This window comes from Natator depressus, chromosome 26, assembly GCF_965152275.1.
Source record: "Natator depressus isolate rNatDep1 chromosome 26, rNatDep2.hap1, whole genome shotgun sequence".
Lineage (NCBI taxonomy): Eukaryota > Metazoa > Chordata > Testudines > Cheloniidae > Natator > Natator depressus.
In genome coordinates this window covers 10,638,522-10,654,558 of record NC_134259.1, presented here as the reverse complement: position 1 = coordinate 10,654,558, position 16,037 = coordinate 10,638,522, and the positions used below count along the sequence as shown (strand labels likewise).

The 16,037-nt window shown below is 45.6% G+C and overlaps 1 protein-coding gene across 1 annotated transcript in view; it reads right to left on the bottom strand.

The window, feature by feature from the left end:
- The window catches only part of ANTXR1 (ANTXR cell adhesion molecule 1), a 173,340-nt gene that overhangs the window by 63,310 nt on the left and 93,993 nt on the right, over window positions 1-16,037 (bottom strand). The window contains exon 14 of the mRNA XM_074940055.1: window positions 3,785-3,826. Coding sequence (XP_074796156.1) covers window positions 3,785-3,826 — 42 coding nt within the window. The remainder of the gene's footprint in view (window positions 1-3,784; window positions 3,827-16,037) is intronic.

The following is a 16,037-nucleotide window of genomic DNA, read 5'->3' as shown; positions in this document are numbered from 1 at the left end:
AGCCATTGATCACTACCCGTCGAGCCCGACAATCTAGCCAACTTTCTATCCACCTTATAGTCCATTCATCCAGCCCATACTTCTTTAACTTGCTGACAAGAATACTGTGGGAGACTGTGTCAAAAGCTTTGCTAAAGTCAAGGAAGAACAAGTCTACCGCTTTCCCTTCATCCACAGAGCCAGTTATCTCGTCATAGAAGGCAATTAGATTAGTCAGGCATGACTTGCCCTTGGTGAACCCATGCTGACTGTTCCTGATCACTTTCCTCTCCTCTAAGTGCTTCAGAATTGATTCCTTGAGGACCTGCTCCATGATTTTTCCAGGGTCTGAGGTGAGGCTGACTGGCCTGTAGTTCCCAGGATCCTCCTTCTTCCCTTTTTTAAAGATGGGCACTACATTAGCCTTTTGTATACTAACTACCTGCTTTGGGAAACTCCAGTTCAAAGACCCTGAACTGTATAAATAGGGAACTGAGCATGTTATGAGGGGGCTTGTTCTGAGCTGCAGCTCTGACGAACTTGTAACCACAAGGATTCCTTTAGGGTGGGGTATTAAAAGACTGCACTTGACAGAACCCATGCAAGAGCTGGGATGAACTCTGGTAAGTTTATTAGCATACGTGTGGGTTCTTTTATGGATTGTAATATGTTTTCTCTGGAATGTTTTTTACCTTATGCATAAAGTAGGCTTGCTTAGAAAGAACTGTGTGGTAAACTGTAGAAATTACAATGTTATCCATCTCTAAAGAGAAAGCAAGCAGGTGTCCTAGGGCAACCTGTCTGTGCCGGGAATCACATAGTGAAGGGAGGGAACTGTCCTGCTTGGGAATACTCCAATCAGAAGGGAGAGTGACATATGTCTCCACCCAAAGGGGCAACATCTGGGGAGCTGAAACCCAAGATTGGGGGACCCTTGCTGAATCACTGAAGGGAAATACAGCTGCAGTTGCCCTGAGCTGTGACAGAAAGTTCATTGGACACATTTCCCCCTCAAGGATTCTCTTCAGTGCTGCTAGCCGCTCAGCTGTTCATGCTTCTAGTGACTGACATGCTGTATGAGTCCCATTGTGTCAGTAGGAAAACAGATAAGCTGCAGATACAGGTTTAGGTAACAACAGGAGCACATTTATTCAGGCACAGTGTAGCACCCTACCCCTGGCTGGGTATTCAGCAGTAGGGCCAGAACCTGGGACTTCTGGATGTAAAAAGCATGAAAAGCATAAAAAGTAAAGCCACCCCTATTCAGCAATGCTGTAGCAAGCTCATCTGCCTCTGCCTATGGCTCAGCCACCCACTGAGTGTGCGTGGGTTACCAATAGGCAGCGTACCTTAAAGGGTCCCTTACAATATGTGCTAACTACTTATGCCAAACAATCTGTTCCACCCTGCATTTTGCTGTGACACTGGGAGTTCCTTTCCCGGACCTGAAGAAGAGCTCTGTGTGGCTCGAAAGCTTGTCTCTCTCACCGACGGCTGTTGGTCCAATAAAAGATATTCCCTCACCTTCCTTGTCTCTCTATGGGTTATCGAGACAGTCCCAATGGAAGAGACTCCAAGCCCAGATCCTCAAAGGTCTCAATAGGAGCTAGATACCTTTGGCTATCTGGGCCTCCCCAACAGAGCATGGTGAAACTGTCTGTGTAATCACAGTGCACACAGGTAGGTGATAGTGGGGCCAGGTTTTCAGAGAGAAAAGCCGCCCCAAGTTTTATGTACAAGTTCCCTACACCTTCCAAGGTGCTGACGGTGTGCTTAGTCTCAGGCTTAACAAATGCTAACAACAAACACAACATTAGAAGAAAAAAAATCTCCCGTGAAAATAACAGGAGAAGGAAAAACTCTCTTAGCAAAGGGCTCCAATCCTGCAAGGCCTCCTCCATGTTTGCTCTGTGCATGGAGGGCCAGCAGGATCAGGGAAAAATGTAACTCGGGGAAAAGGCATCTTCACAGCAGTTTAATTAATCTCTTGTTCTTTAGTTCAGCTTCTGCCAAGAGAGACTGGCCAATAGAACCAAACAGAACCTGAAGCAAATGCTGCTTTATCTGCAAAACACTCCCAGGATTACCAAATGTCTCCTTATGTGCAAGACGTACATCCCCCCCATTACACCAAGATGTAATTTCCCTTCCCAGTGTTTGAGCAGAGAGCTAGCATTCCAGCCTGATGTATTTTAAGTGATTTCAGCTATTGAATCCCTTGACTTGGAGGCATGTGCAGTGCAGAGCAGATGAGCCACATGCAATTTCAAGTTAATACATTTTCCCTTTCCTTCTGAAGCTGGAAACTGACAAAGTTGTTGAGTTTACTTCGGGCCCAACAACAGACAGAGCTGATTAGGAAAGTATGTCAAATGGTTGCAAAGAGAGGCACGGATTGAAAACGGCGTTATGAGAGATGAGCATGCTGATCTGCAGGCCGATTCAAATCCAAACTTTCCTGGACTTTGGGAGTGTTATGACTTGGGTTTCTGCTTCAGAGCTACAAAGTCTCAGGTTCTGTTCCTGGCTTGGGCTCCAGCTCTTCTGAGCCGTTCCACTGATGGGAAGCTCACTGGCTTTCCTGTGAGTACTATATAGGCAGAAGCTGAGCAGGATTCCACCCGGCTAATGCTTCTCAGCCCTGAGCTTTAACAGCTCTGCCTTAGAGCAGAGAGTGCTCTCTGGCCAGACTTCATGGGGAGTGGGGTAAGGCTCAATCCAGCAAACACATTTTCACTCGTGAGCTGGATGAGAGTCCAGAATACATCCCCAGCAGCAAAAGGCAAGGGAACAAACCCACTGCACCACACTGTTCGTGGGCTTGAGTCTCCTCTCACTTACCCTGCTGTAAGGACAAGCTGATCCAAACCCCACTGAAATCAATGCTAAGAGTCCCATTGATGTCAGTAGGCTCGGGATAAGGTCTAGTTAGTCTAGTAACCGAATTGCAAAGCAGTGGAAGGGAAGGAAGAATCTCTCTCACTGCTCGTTGAAAGTGCATATGGCACAGAAAGGCCCGTCATATATCAGGGAAGAGTCTGTCCCAGGAAAGAAAAAGTGATCCAGATTTAATTATCACACATGACTGGATTTGTAGAGAAAGAATAAGTGGGGAGTAAGTTTAAGATTTTCACATGAGAGTTTTAATGTTGCTTTTCTGTCTCCTTGAGTAAAACCCGTGGACCCAGTTCTTCGCTGGTATACAGTGGTGCTGCTCCTCTGAAGTCAATGGAATTACACCAATTTACACGAGCTCATAATTTGGCCTTTGGGCTTCAGACCTAATTGGCTAGAAAGGACCGTTAAGGAATAGCGTGTACAGCCTTTACTCACACTGGTGACGTGGTGCGACTTAGTGCTCACCCATTTGTCTAGATGACATAGTCTAGTGTGCTTGTGTCCTCCGATTGAGTCAAAAGTTAAGCATGCATTTAACTGCTGTCCTGAACAGGGCTGATTTGGTACATTGCTCTACTACTCAAAGCAGAGAACAGTCTCTCTCCCTCCCGCTCCCTTTACATGCCACAGAGACCCAGCTCTCGCTGGCTGCAGATCGTTACCTCATCACTTTGTGAAAATAAAGTGACCTGTCCCTGCCTGAATTAAACATGCGCTGAAGACATTAATCAGAAAGCAGAGTGGGCCCCAAACCTCATGTGTGGCTAAAACAGCCCTGTTTGCCTATTGGGAGCAAGAGCAAAGGTGGTGAATGCGAAATGCTAACTCCTGCCTCCTGCTACGTTCTACGTGCTACCGGTCTGGAAAGCCAGGCACAGTGAGAGCTGGTAATGCCGGTGTCACTTACCTCACTGTCCTCTTCAGGGGGTGGTGGGGGCTCTTTGATAATCTGGAAGGAACAAACAGAAACAGACAACCTTAAATCCACACTTTGTTCGTCAGCATGAAGCAAAAGTCACTTTAATAGAGGATTTGTCCCTGCCAGCTCCTCTGATCGCGACTGCGATGCACATGCGATTACATGGTTCCTACGCGTGCTAATGCTGTCGGGATAACCAGGGGGATTCCTAATAAGCCACTGTAAAACCCTGCCATGCAGTCATCTCCTAATTATAGTTCCCAATTAGCGTTTATATCACCTGTAGCTCTGATCGCTGCCAATTGTGACGTCAACGTGAATCTAACCAGTCTTGGAACTGACACTCCAGCTTTCTGAACTAGGAGCAAAATATTCAGTGCAGCTAAAAAAAAACCCCTCAGCTGAGTAATAATGGGCTGGTCTAAACTAGAGAATTAGATCGACCCAACGATGTCACTCGGGGGTTTGAAAAATCCCCATCTCTGAGCGACGTAATTAAGCTGACCTAAGATCCCATGTGGTCAGCGCTACGTCGATGGAAGAATACTTCTGTCAACCTACCTACTGTGTCTTAGGGAGGTGGATTAACTACAGATGCAGATTACTGTATCACCTAAAGGCCGCAACTGAGACCAGCACCCCATGTGCTAAGCACTGTACATAGAACCATAGAATATCAGGGTTGGAAGAGACTTCAGGAGGTCATCTAGTCCAACCTCCTGCTCAAAGCAGGACCAACCCCAACTAAATCATCCCAGCCAGGGCTTTGTCAAGCCAGGCCTTAAAAACCTCTAAGGATGGAGATTCCACCACCTCCCTAGGTAACCCATTCCAGTGCTTCACTACCTACAGTAAGAGATGGTCCCTGCCCTCAGGAGCTCACAATATACATAGACAAGGCAGAGTGGAGAAACAGAAGCATAGAGAAATGACTTGCTTCGAGGTCACACACCAGGTCTATGGCAGAAATAGATGCCAGGTCTCCCGCACCCCAATGCAATGCCCGGTTCACCAGACCACATTGCTGTCTCATGTTCTGTGCAAACTCGACGGGAAGGGAAGCAGTTATTGCTCATTATCCTTCACGTTGTTGGGCTAAGAAGTCAATCTCTCATGAGCTTTTTAATTTAAAAAAAGACCATATAAGTTGGAGGCTCTCCCAGCATTTCTAACTAATAAAGCAATTGGGGTGAGGTTTTGGGCTGATCGGGAGTATTCTCCATTGAAACAATTTAAATTTATGTGGGAGACAGGCTATTATTTCATGCATGAAGTTTGTATCTAGGACTCAACAAATAGCTGGCTATTATTACAGGTCTCCACTCCAAGTGCAATAGAAAGCCATCCAAAGGGACAGCTATTACATACAGGCATGTCAAACATCTCTCCCTAACTCCAAATTCATCCCTGAGGCATGGCTGTTGAAATCAGTGGGCTAAATCCAACCTTGGGGTAAGCCCAGTCATGTCAATGCGACTACACCAGGGATTAATTTTGTCCCATGGCCACACATTTATCTGAATGAAGGAACCCTTTCTTTAAACTGCACTCAACGGGCCAGAGGCTACAAGGTGCGGAATGCCTCCTGCACGGTGGCAAATGCCCTCGGTTTCCCTGACTTCAACAGGTCACAGATTTGGGCTCTGGGGCATGTGTGAGCTGCTGGAGGTTTGCTGCAGATGTGCTTAAGCCCTGGAGTTAGTCATTTTTAAAAGCGAGGCTCCACAAACAACTTGACTGTTTAAATAGAAAGGGAAGGAAAAATATGGCTGCTGCACAAGAGTCCCGGAGACATAAATATTTATGAAAATTCCTCTTGTTCCCTGTTTTGCTTCTCCAATGAGCTCACTGTTTTTATTTTCCTCTCGCAAGTCCCGAGTCATGCAATGTGGTCATTAATGAAGAGCATGTGCCCTCGTGTAACGATGTTGAAAGGGGCTGGCCAGGGGGTCAGGGTTATCCCCTTGTTCATGGCTTGACTCGGAGCAGGGGTGTCCCTGAGTCACTGCAGCTACCTGTCCCTGGGCACAGTAGCTGCCGTTTGTTTAATTGGCCATTGTGTAGAGCTTTGAAGAGCTTGTGCGTGTGCACTGAAACCAGATCAACCCTTTGTGTTTTGAGTTTAGAAGCAAAAAGGCCATTTCGAAGGAAGCAATGACATCTGAAGAGGATTAAAGGAATTACCAGCAAACCCAAGCGCCAGGCTGTGGCGGTGAAGCCGCTGGCCGCATTACTGGGGAGGGAGCACAAGCAGCAATCCCTGGAGGAATTCCGGCTGACTTGCAGGCTGGAGCTAGCAAAGGTTGAAAGGATGCAGCAAGTATAACCCAGTATCCCCAATCCAAAGAGGCTCTGAGTCTGTTACAGCCCCAGCTGTGGAGCCTTGTCTCTTTAGCTCACGTTTTCTGCTCTGGAGGGCTTCGGTTCAATTCCTGGTGTGTCAGCAGCTGTCATACATGCGCCCAGCAAACCCGAGGTCATGCACATGTCGACATCACGTGCCATGAATGCGGACTGAACCAAGGTCCTTCACGAAACAATAATGGATTCTGATGGTTGAGCTAAAGGACGGTCACAGCTGTGATCGGCTCAGAACAGCAGGCACCAGCCCACAATGGCACTGTCTCAGCACAGACTGACACGGTGGGTAGGCTTGCCAGAGGCAAGGCTAATCCACGCTCACACATGCAGATTTGAACACTGCTGTGAGGGGGAGTCACTAACGTACGTGCAGCTGCAAGACGTGTTACATGCATGGTGGGTAGCATGCTACATTTCTCTAGTGTAAACAAGGCCATAATCCCTGGCCGTAATCCCCAGCAAATATGGGAGACATAGCTACAGAGTCTAGCACAGTGAATTATATGAGCCAAAAGGTAGCAGGGACAGAAGGCCCTGCCTTCCTCCACTTCTCCCTGCACCCTTCAGGCATCCTGGCTTTGACAATGTCTGTGCACTCCTCAGCACGATAGTGACTGGCCTTAAAGAGGCTCAGGAAGTTTCCATGCACCTTCTCCCTCCCACAAATTGACTGGTAGCAAATCAAATAATCCTAAAGCAACAAGACAGTGCTCAGTGATCCACACTACTCCTCGTTAGCATCATATGAGAGTTAAAGATGAGAAGGACCTACAGCTTATCCAGTCAATTGTCTTGCAAGGGACAGCTTGACACTGGGTAATGGTTATATTCCACTTGCTCTGTCTATTCCTCTTGTTCTGCATATTGCTGTATTGTTTGCACTGTGTGTTGGCTGTACTCTGGTTGGTCTACATGTTGTTTGCACAGTGTGTTAGGGTACTGTTTCAGCTTGATGTTGTTGTATAGTGTATACTGTGTGTTGATTGCATTCTGTTTGTACTTACCTTGTTTGCACTGTCCTGTGTTCATGCTGAACTGTATATTGATTGCAGTGGGTTGACTGTATTTTGGTTGCTCTGTATAGCTTGCAGTGTGTTACTGTATTGTTTGCTTTGCATGTTGATTGTATTCTGATTGCACTGTACAGTGTGTGTGCTGTAAGTCAACTGTATTTCTAGTTTCACAATGTATTGTTTGCACTGTATTTTGGTTGTACTCTAATTGCTCCTCATACTGGTTGCACAGAGTGTTGCTGTATTGTTTACACTGTATGTTGACTGCATTCTGCTATCACACTGATCCAGACCATAAAGAGAGAAGAGGAGATGAGTGAGATCAGTCAGACCTGATTGCTGAGCAGGGTTAAAAAATTCAGGCCTAGCAGGATTATAAATTCACTCTGTTATCCTGATAAACAAGCCAGATTTCTGTCAGCACAACTACACCTAAATCATTAGGGTTTGCATGGAAAGCAACAAGAAAAAATCCTGGAAAACTTCTTGGAAGAGAATCTGATGAAATGATCCATTGGAATCAAATATGAAGTAAAGTTGTTGCTTGGAGCACCATTTAAATTGTGTTATGAATATACTGTAACTGAGCCAGGGAACAAGGGTATAACACAGCTGCCCAGCGCTAACACCCTTTGTATTGGCCTGTCACTGAGAAACAAGACTCCCCTTCACTCCTGTCCCTTCCCATTTCCCTGGGCCCCTACTGTGCACAATAACATGCCTTCCTTTGAAGCAGCCTCACATTCCTGTACTCCTCTGCTACCGTCTGGGTTCTTCCTTCTCCTGTAGCCCCTTGTGCATGTTCCCATTCTGAGCATTAGGAGTTAGGTTACGTAGGAGGTGGTGAGTCTTTCCAGGAATCCCACCCTGTCCAGGGGCCAGGAACTTTCCTCTCACTCTCCTTGATCCCGTATGGAAAAGTCATATAAGGAATGTAAATAAATGGGGCTCTATAGAAATTGAATAAAGAATGAGATCCCCCCTTCTGTAGTTTTTTTTGTGAGCCATGCTATAGACTCCTGTATCAGGGGACCTTTGGAAATGCACTTAGGGCCAGATTTCTAAAGGTATTTGGGACCCTAACTCCAGTTAATTTCAATGGGAATTAGAAGCCTAAATACTTTTAGGCTTTAGGGCCTGATTCTTTGTTACACTAAGTTCCCTTTGCCCCACTCTGGGAGCATGCAAAGGGGCCTTAAAATAGTCATGAATGAACCAGGTTCAATTGGATCTCTGTGTGTCTGTTTCCCCATCTGTAAAATGGGACAGATAATGCTTCCCCACTTCTTGAGGATCAATGGATCAATAACTATGAGATACTGCAGTGATGGGAACCATGTAAGGAGGTGGATGAATTTGTTAGTAAAAGTGCAAAGTGTGATCATGTATTATTGTTATGTGTATTAGGTGTCATAACCATGATCAGGGACCCATTGTGCTAGGCACTGTAAAAACACATAATGAGAGACTGTCCCCACCATTAAGAGATTATAATCTAAAGAAACAAGATGGGCTAAAGGTAGGAGAGAGGAAAAAGGCTGACAAACATCTGATCTTACCACCTTCCACTGCAACTGCCAGGCGCACTTCTTTGACTTGCCTTCTCTAACATAAACACAGAGCTCTGTGTGTGTGTGTGTGTGTGTGTGTGTGTGTATATATATATATAAAAACACCCAGCTCCACTCCTGAAAAAACCCTACCAAAACAAATCACTGTACTCCACAAACAATTCTGCCTTCTGGGGAGAGGATGAGAAAGAATGAACTGTCATAACAGATGATGATCATGTCACTTAATGCACAACTGGAAGGTGGTCAGATACTATGGTGATAAGGATGGTATAAGAACCTATATAGATAAGAATAGACAAGGAGAATGATTTCCCCAAGGTCAGTGACAGCTGGGAATACAACTCAACTCCCCGTGAGTACCTATCGGCTACCCAATCCACTTGACCACACAGGCTTTCATCTGTATTTATCAATTTAGGCTTGTTATTTGTATTAGAAACATACTCAAGGAGAATGGGTTCTTCCTTTTATTATTTCTCCACAGCTCATAAAACACCCCCAAGCTGTAGGAATTTTCAGGTTTGCTAAATGGCTCAGGGAGGACAAAGAGAAAGAACAAACACGCACATTTCCAATCCTGCAAGGGATCCAAGGCACAAAGGCACAAGATCGTGGAGGAGGTTGCTTGCTTAACCTGAGTGTGTTTATTCTCTGCAACGTCTAGGACCATGGGTTCCATTAGTCAGCACTTTCGAATAGTCAGGCTCTGAGTGTAGCAAAGGACACTGCATAGTTTGCCAAGAGGGTTAAACCAACATAGTGCCTTGGTGAAGGAGTTCAGCTTCTGGTGGGTGAGAAGGAGCCCACATCAAACAGAACCTTGCTTTCTGGAGATGGAATTATGGGTTTAAGCAAGATGGTTTTTTCAAAGTGGTGCTTTTTGTTTTAAGAACATGGAGACAACAAGACCTCCGGAAAATGGCTTTTAACAGCATAAAGGCTGACCATGCATGCAGAAGTTCCAAAGTTGACAGCGGAGGCTTTCCTAGCCCCGTTATTGGAAATATTTGAGTTTCTGGCCACAGTTGTGGGTGAAGCTCCGAAGCAGACCCCAAACCCCAGATCCAACCTGTGGAAGTTCAGATCAGGATCCAAAATTTGCAGCTTTTCATGACCACTGAAAGATGCCTTAGGCTTGTCTCACACATTGATTATTCTGTGCAAGCCTGTTGAGTTCAGTGGAGTTTCTCCTGATTTGCACTGGTATATGTCTGAGGACAAATAGGCCCAGGAGCTTTGGCCAAGCTAAGTATCCAAACATTTATCTGCATAGCTGAAGTTATCGGAAACTGTTGGGACGACAGATTGGGCTGGAAATCCAGAGCGATGGGTTTGAGCTATATGTAGTCTCTCTCTCTCTCTCTCTCTCACACACGCACACATACCTCATTGTGTGCACAGACACACACACACACACAATGGATGGAAAGTGGTACCAAATCAGAGGTGCAGTGTTTTACACTTGCTCAAGCATAAAGGGACTTCCCAATACGAGAAGAAACAGGGCTCCAGTGTAGTTGACGGGTGCGAATTCTGTGTGTTGGGACAGGAGGGTCGAGCCTGCTGTGTTTTGTACGGGGCTGTGAAGTGTAGCTCTCTCTCGCTCTCTCTCTCTCTCAGTGCGTGCCACATGGGCCTGCAGAATGCAATCAGCTGGGAGAATGCCTGGCCAAGAAAAACGCTTAGCCTAGTTTAGCTTGGCAAAGCTGAAGTGTTTGTTCATGTGTGTTGTAATTGTTTTTATAACCCCAGGCTATTTCTTCTTTCTTGGTGTCACTTGCTGCTATGGCCCCTGTATCTGAAGGGGAGAAATGACCATGGTTCATCGACCGTATTAGCTAGTTAGCCCATAGACACCTGAGGGCTTTTGCTTCATCATCATGTTGTGAAAACACTTCCTTATGGCCGTTTTGTTTGAAAGGTAGCAAGGGTGGGTGGAGAGTGTGGTCATTGGCTTTTCTTGGCACGGGAAGAATCTTTGTGATTTTCTGTCAGCACTTTTGCACACTTAGCTGTGAAAATTCAGGGCAATAAACTGATTCTTTGTCTTTATACCATCTTTCACCAAATGATTTCAACATGCTTGTAAACTGATGAATGCAGAGCTCTCTTTGCTGACTCGCCCTGGTGTCAGGTGCTAGCACCATGCAGAGAAATGCAGTTCTTGCTGCTGACCTGCCCTCTGTTAGAGCAGGCAAGCACGATCAGTTACAAGCTAGACGTACAAAAGAGCTTGAGTGTCTGATTCTCCTCTGCCTGAATCAGAGGGGGAGTGGGTGTAAAATCCTACTAAATCCAAATTTTACACCAATTTTTCACAGGTGTAAATGGCTCCGAGAAGCTGGAGAATCAGGCCCTGAGTTGCTGAGGCAGAGGGAACCAGGACTAGGACAGAGGAGGCCCTACAGGAAAAAAACACTCCACTACAGTTAGCCACGCTCTGGAAGAGATGTGAGTTGCATCACTGTTAATTTGGTTAGCAATAAAGGCAAACTCCAGGAACGGGGGGTAAACCTGAATCCTATCCAGCGTGCCTTCACAGCGTTAGAAGCTGAGTAGGATCTCCACCTGCTTGGAGTGCTGTACTTACTAACTCCTTACAGTGCTAGGTGATAAATAAGTGCTATAGAGGCATCACGTCATTTACTGTTGCCTCTTGGGCGGAACACAACAGCTATTTCAGAGCTACACAAACAGTTTAAGGCAGGAAGTGAAGAAGGCTGCATCTAGCTGAAAGTACAGCAGTAATTTAGGCAAGGAGAATGATATTACCTGAGGGGGAATTTGACCCTTATTCGTATGGAAAATTATAGAACACTTATACATTGTAGCCACTGTAAAAACCCTAATTTTTATTATTATTTTCAAACTGGTGGAAGCCCGGTGGTTCAAGACATTTAAAGCTGGACAGGACAGAGCACCAGAGAATGGACTGTAGGGACCAATCTGCACTGGTGGGTTTAGAGGAGATGGATTGGGCGTCTGGACCTAGTAGGTGTGTTTCAGTTCTAATGTCTATGCCAGGTGTTCTCAGCACGTATGTTCCTTCAGTTTTTGGGTGTCCAACCAAAGACATGTTCAGGGGCCTGAGAGCGGATGCTGTGCTCTTTCTGAAAAGTCAGGCCCCTTTGAGATGTCTTAAATTGGGGACCCAAAACCTTGGGTACTAAAAATCACTGACACTTTTGACAATCTTGGCTGTGGTTCTAAGGTTCCAATCAGAGTAGAAGCCTGAGGTTTAGAAAGCTGCCCCACGCAGTTACGTTAACTAGAGCCCTCTCCAAGCTCTCAGGGGAGAGAAAAAACAATTGGACCTTCCCGGAAATCAGTCCCAGCAAGGAAGCCAATGAGTCCACATTTAAATCCAACCAATTCCATGAGGGTGAGAGCAAATCTAGGCATCTTAATCTGAACCCCTCTAAAATTTGGGGTGGGAAGCAGTGTCTGCTTTCAGATCTGAGACTATGTCTGGCTTTTATTTTCACGTTGAAGTGCAAAAACAGATATGTGGCTCAATTTGTTTAATATTAATTGTGATTCATGCCAAACTCTTCCATGTGTTTATGGGAGACTAGGCCCCATAGATTAAGAACCAAAACCTTCCATTAATTTACCTCATCTCGGCTTGTGATGCAGTTTGCAGATGAATGGAGCGGACATGCAATTCCACAAGGAATGCAAATGACATTCCAGAATCTGCAAAGGGCACTCCCTTTTCCTAGGCTGATTTTCTGAACCGATTAGGTCGATAAATTGGGCCAGGTTCAATGGGTGTTGCCCCCAAATGTCTAACCCATTTTCTTCAGAATGAATATCTAAGTGAAATCCATTTGCAGAAACAAAAATAAAATAATGTCATCGCTAGTTATAAGATCCAGCAAGCCTTGCTATGATCCAACGGAAGGACCCAGTTTTAAAGCAGTATTTCTCCTTAGACTGGGAGAGTCAACCTCCTCCTGCAGATGTGAGAGATGATACACTTGCAAAAAAGACTGATATCATTCTGGTGTGTATTAACTAAAATGCCGAATGTAAGACACAGGAGGTAGCTGTCCCACTCTACTCGGCACTGGTAAGGCCTCATCTGGAGTACTGTGTCCAGTTCTGGGCATCTTTAGGAAAGATGTGGACAAACTGGAGAGAATCCAGAGGAGACCAACAAAAAATGATAAAAGGTTTAGAAAAACTGACCTATGAGGAAAGGCTTAAAAACTGGGCACATGTAATCTTGAGAAAAGAAGAGTGAGGGGTGGAACCTAATAACAGTCTTCATATATGTTAAGAACTCTTATAAAGAGGACTGTGGTCAATTGTTCTCCATGTCCATTGAAGGTCAGCAAGAACTAATGATCTTAATCTGCAGCAAGGGAGATTTAGGTTAGATATTAGGGAAAAAACTTTCTAACTCTAAGGGTAGTTAAGCTCTGGACCAGGTTCCCAAGGAGGTTGCAGAATCCCCGTCACTGGAGGTTTTTAAGAACAGGTTGGACAAATCCCTGTTAGGGATGGTCTAGGTTTACTTGGTCCTGCCTCAGCACAAGGGGCTGGACTTGATGACCTCTCGAGGTCCCTTCCAGCTCTACATTTTTATGATTCTATGATCAGGGAAAAGATAAGGGGAAGGCGGAGGGGAGGGGGGGAGGAGGGATAATTTTTCAGTTTACCTGAGGCAAAAAACAGAATAGTGCCTCCAATATTCAGTCAGTTACAGAGTGGTTGAGGGAACTGGGAGTCAGGACTTCTGGGCCTAAACTTTCAATGATTTGGGGCAAAACCATTTTTGGGTGCCCAACTGAAAGCAAATCATAAGGGTCTGATTTTCAGAGGACGAGTGCCCAGCATTTTCTGAAAATCAGGCCCCAAAAAGATGTGTCAAAATTGGACACCCCAAAATGAATAGGCATGTTTGATAATTTGACCTCTCTGTGTCTGGATAACCCTTGCCTGACTTATGTCAGTAAAGTGCTGTGGGATGCCTAGAGGAAAGGTGGGTGCTCTGTAAAATAAATTGGTTTAACCTCCCTCTACGTTCAGTAGGTCCATATTATTTTATATCCCCTAGCACGACTGCAGGGACTGCTTCAAGGAAACAAGCTGAAGGGATGTCCTTTCTGTGCTTCTCACCATCTTTGCTCTTATAGGGCCAGATTCTGTTCTCATTTATTCAGACATAAATCTGCAATAACTCCAGTGGAATTACTCCAGACTCACTCTGGTATAACCAAGAACAGAATGCAGCCTACTCCAAGCAGTGCATTGTTCTTGGCTATTATTTCCTTGACTAGCTGCATGTTTGACTCTTATACAATCCCCAGAGTGGCAATTTTTATTCTCATTCCAGCTTATGTGCTGGGTGTTTCATTGTCCCAGTACACCCCGCCACCCCTCCACAGCCCTCTCTGTGGTGGAAAGAATGTGTGTAATCTCATTGTCCTTGTCTTGATTAGGAAAAGAAGTGAAGTTTAGCTTGAGCTGAGCTAGCATGACCTAAATGCCACCTTTTTCCCAGGAGAGATGCAAGGTTATACCTGTGGCTTGATATTAGCTGGTTGGATGGTAACCTAGGCTCCTGCCTAGGTGTTAGGCCTAGCAAGGGTACAACTCAACTAGCTATAAGGTGTTACCCTGAATCTCTACTAGGAAAAAGGAGTTAGGTCAGACTTGGCGACCTTAGCTAAGCTTGATCTAACCTGGAGCACTTCTCATAGTCAAGCCATGGAAGATTACAATGGCTTGTAACTTTATTGTCCCTGTGGGAGAGGAAAAGCCACAGATGCTGGAATCGTGTCAAAGAAAGGAATTGTCATTGTTGAGTCCTTTAGGACCTACTGTAGGGAAGCAGGGATGGAAACTTAGGGCCAGATCCTTCATTTCTCTCAGTCAAAACTCATATTGATTTCAGAGAGGGTAAGGACTGAGGGCCAGGTTCTGAGCGCCTCACTCATGCCGACCAACACTGAAAGCCATGTGTGTCCTAGGGTACGTCTACACAGCAGCAAGTCCCAGAGCCCGGGACAGCTAATGTGTCATGGGGCTCAGGCTTGCAGGGCTAAAAATGGCAGTGTAGACACTGGGTCTCAGGCTGGAGCCTCGGCTCTGAGATCCTCCCCAATCATGGGGTTTCAGAGCCTGAGCTTGAAACGTCTACAGTACTATTTCAAGATCCACAGCCTGAGCCCGGTGAGCTGGTCAGCTGACCTGGGCTTTGAGACTTGGTGTTGTGGGACTCTTATCATTGCTGTGCAGACAGACCTCTACTAACTACAGCGGGACCGCTCGTGGAGTAAGACACTATCCAGTGTGAGTAACAACATCAGATCCTCAGCTGGTGTAAATCAGCACAGCTCCACTGACTTCAATGAAATGATACCAATTTATACCAGGTGAAGATTTGGCCTTTGGCCCAGAGTATTCGAATCTTGCTCTGAGCAAGGACTGGAGAATGGGGTACTCAGAGAATGTCTCTCTCCATGTTAACGTCCCGGTCAGGTCTTTCACTAGGTTGTTTGTGTTTGGGTTTTTTTAAAATCATCTTAACTGGAGAGGAATTGAGCCTAATTTTAGAGATCCATGTGGGAGTAGATGGGTGTCAGAGTTTGTATAACTTTGTTATTCATGACTGACAAGTTGTAGGAGGTAGCTGTAAAATATAATTTTATGGCTCTTCAGGGTTACTGTAGACTCACACTCTATGTTTCCTCCTCTTCCTCAAGCTTAACAGTGCTTCTTGCATCTTTCTAGCATATTTCCTGTTTTTTCTCCCTCTAACTTTTGGTTCCAAATATTTTGGCTGGGTGCAGTCCAGACTGAGAACCAAGCAAATTGCTGGATTCTTCCACACAGCCTTCCAGAAAGCCATGGTAAAGCCGAGACTGGTGTTAGACGTTAGAGGTGTGGTCGAGCACCTCGTTTAAATACTGTCCCCACCCCTGTATTTAAAGAAGCTACGGCACAAAAATGAGAAGGATGCACATGCTGAGAGTGGGGTCAGATTCAGGCTACGTCTGCACTAGGAGTCAGGGATGTGATTCCCAGCTCTTGTAGACAAACTTGCGCAAGGACTCATTGAGCAACTGTGCTAAAAATAGTCACGTAGCAACGGGCAATGGCAGTGGCTAGCTGCCTTGAGTATGTAGCCACAGTGTCCAGGGGGGGTTGTATTCAGCACAGCTAGCCTCTTGTGTGCATCACCAACCATTGCACACACAATGCACCAAGCTGTCCACTTGCACTTTCATTTATCCACTTGCACTTTCATTTATCCACTTTGCACGTGCAAACGAGGGGTGGAAT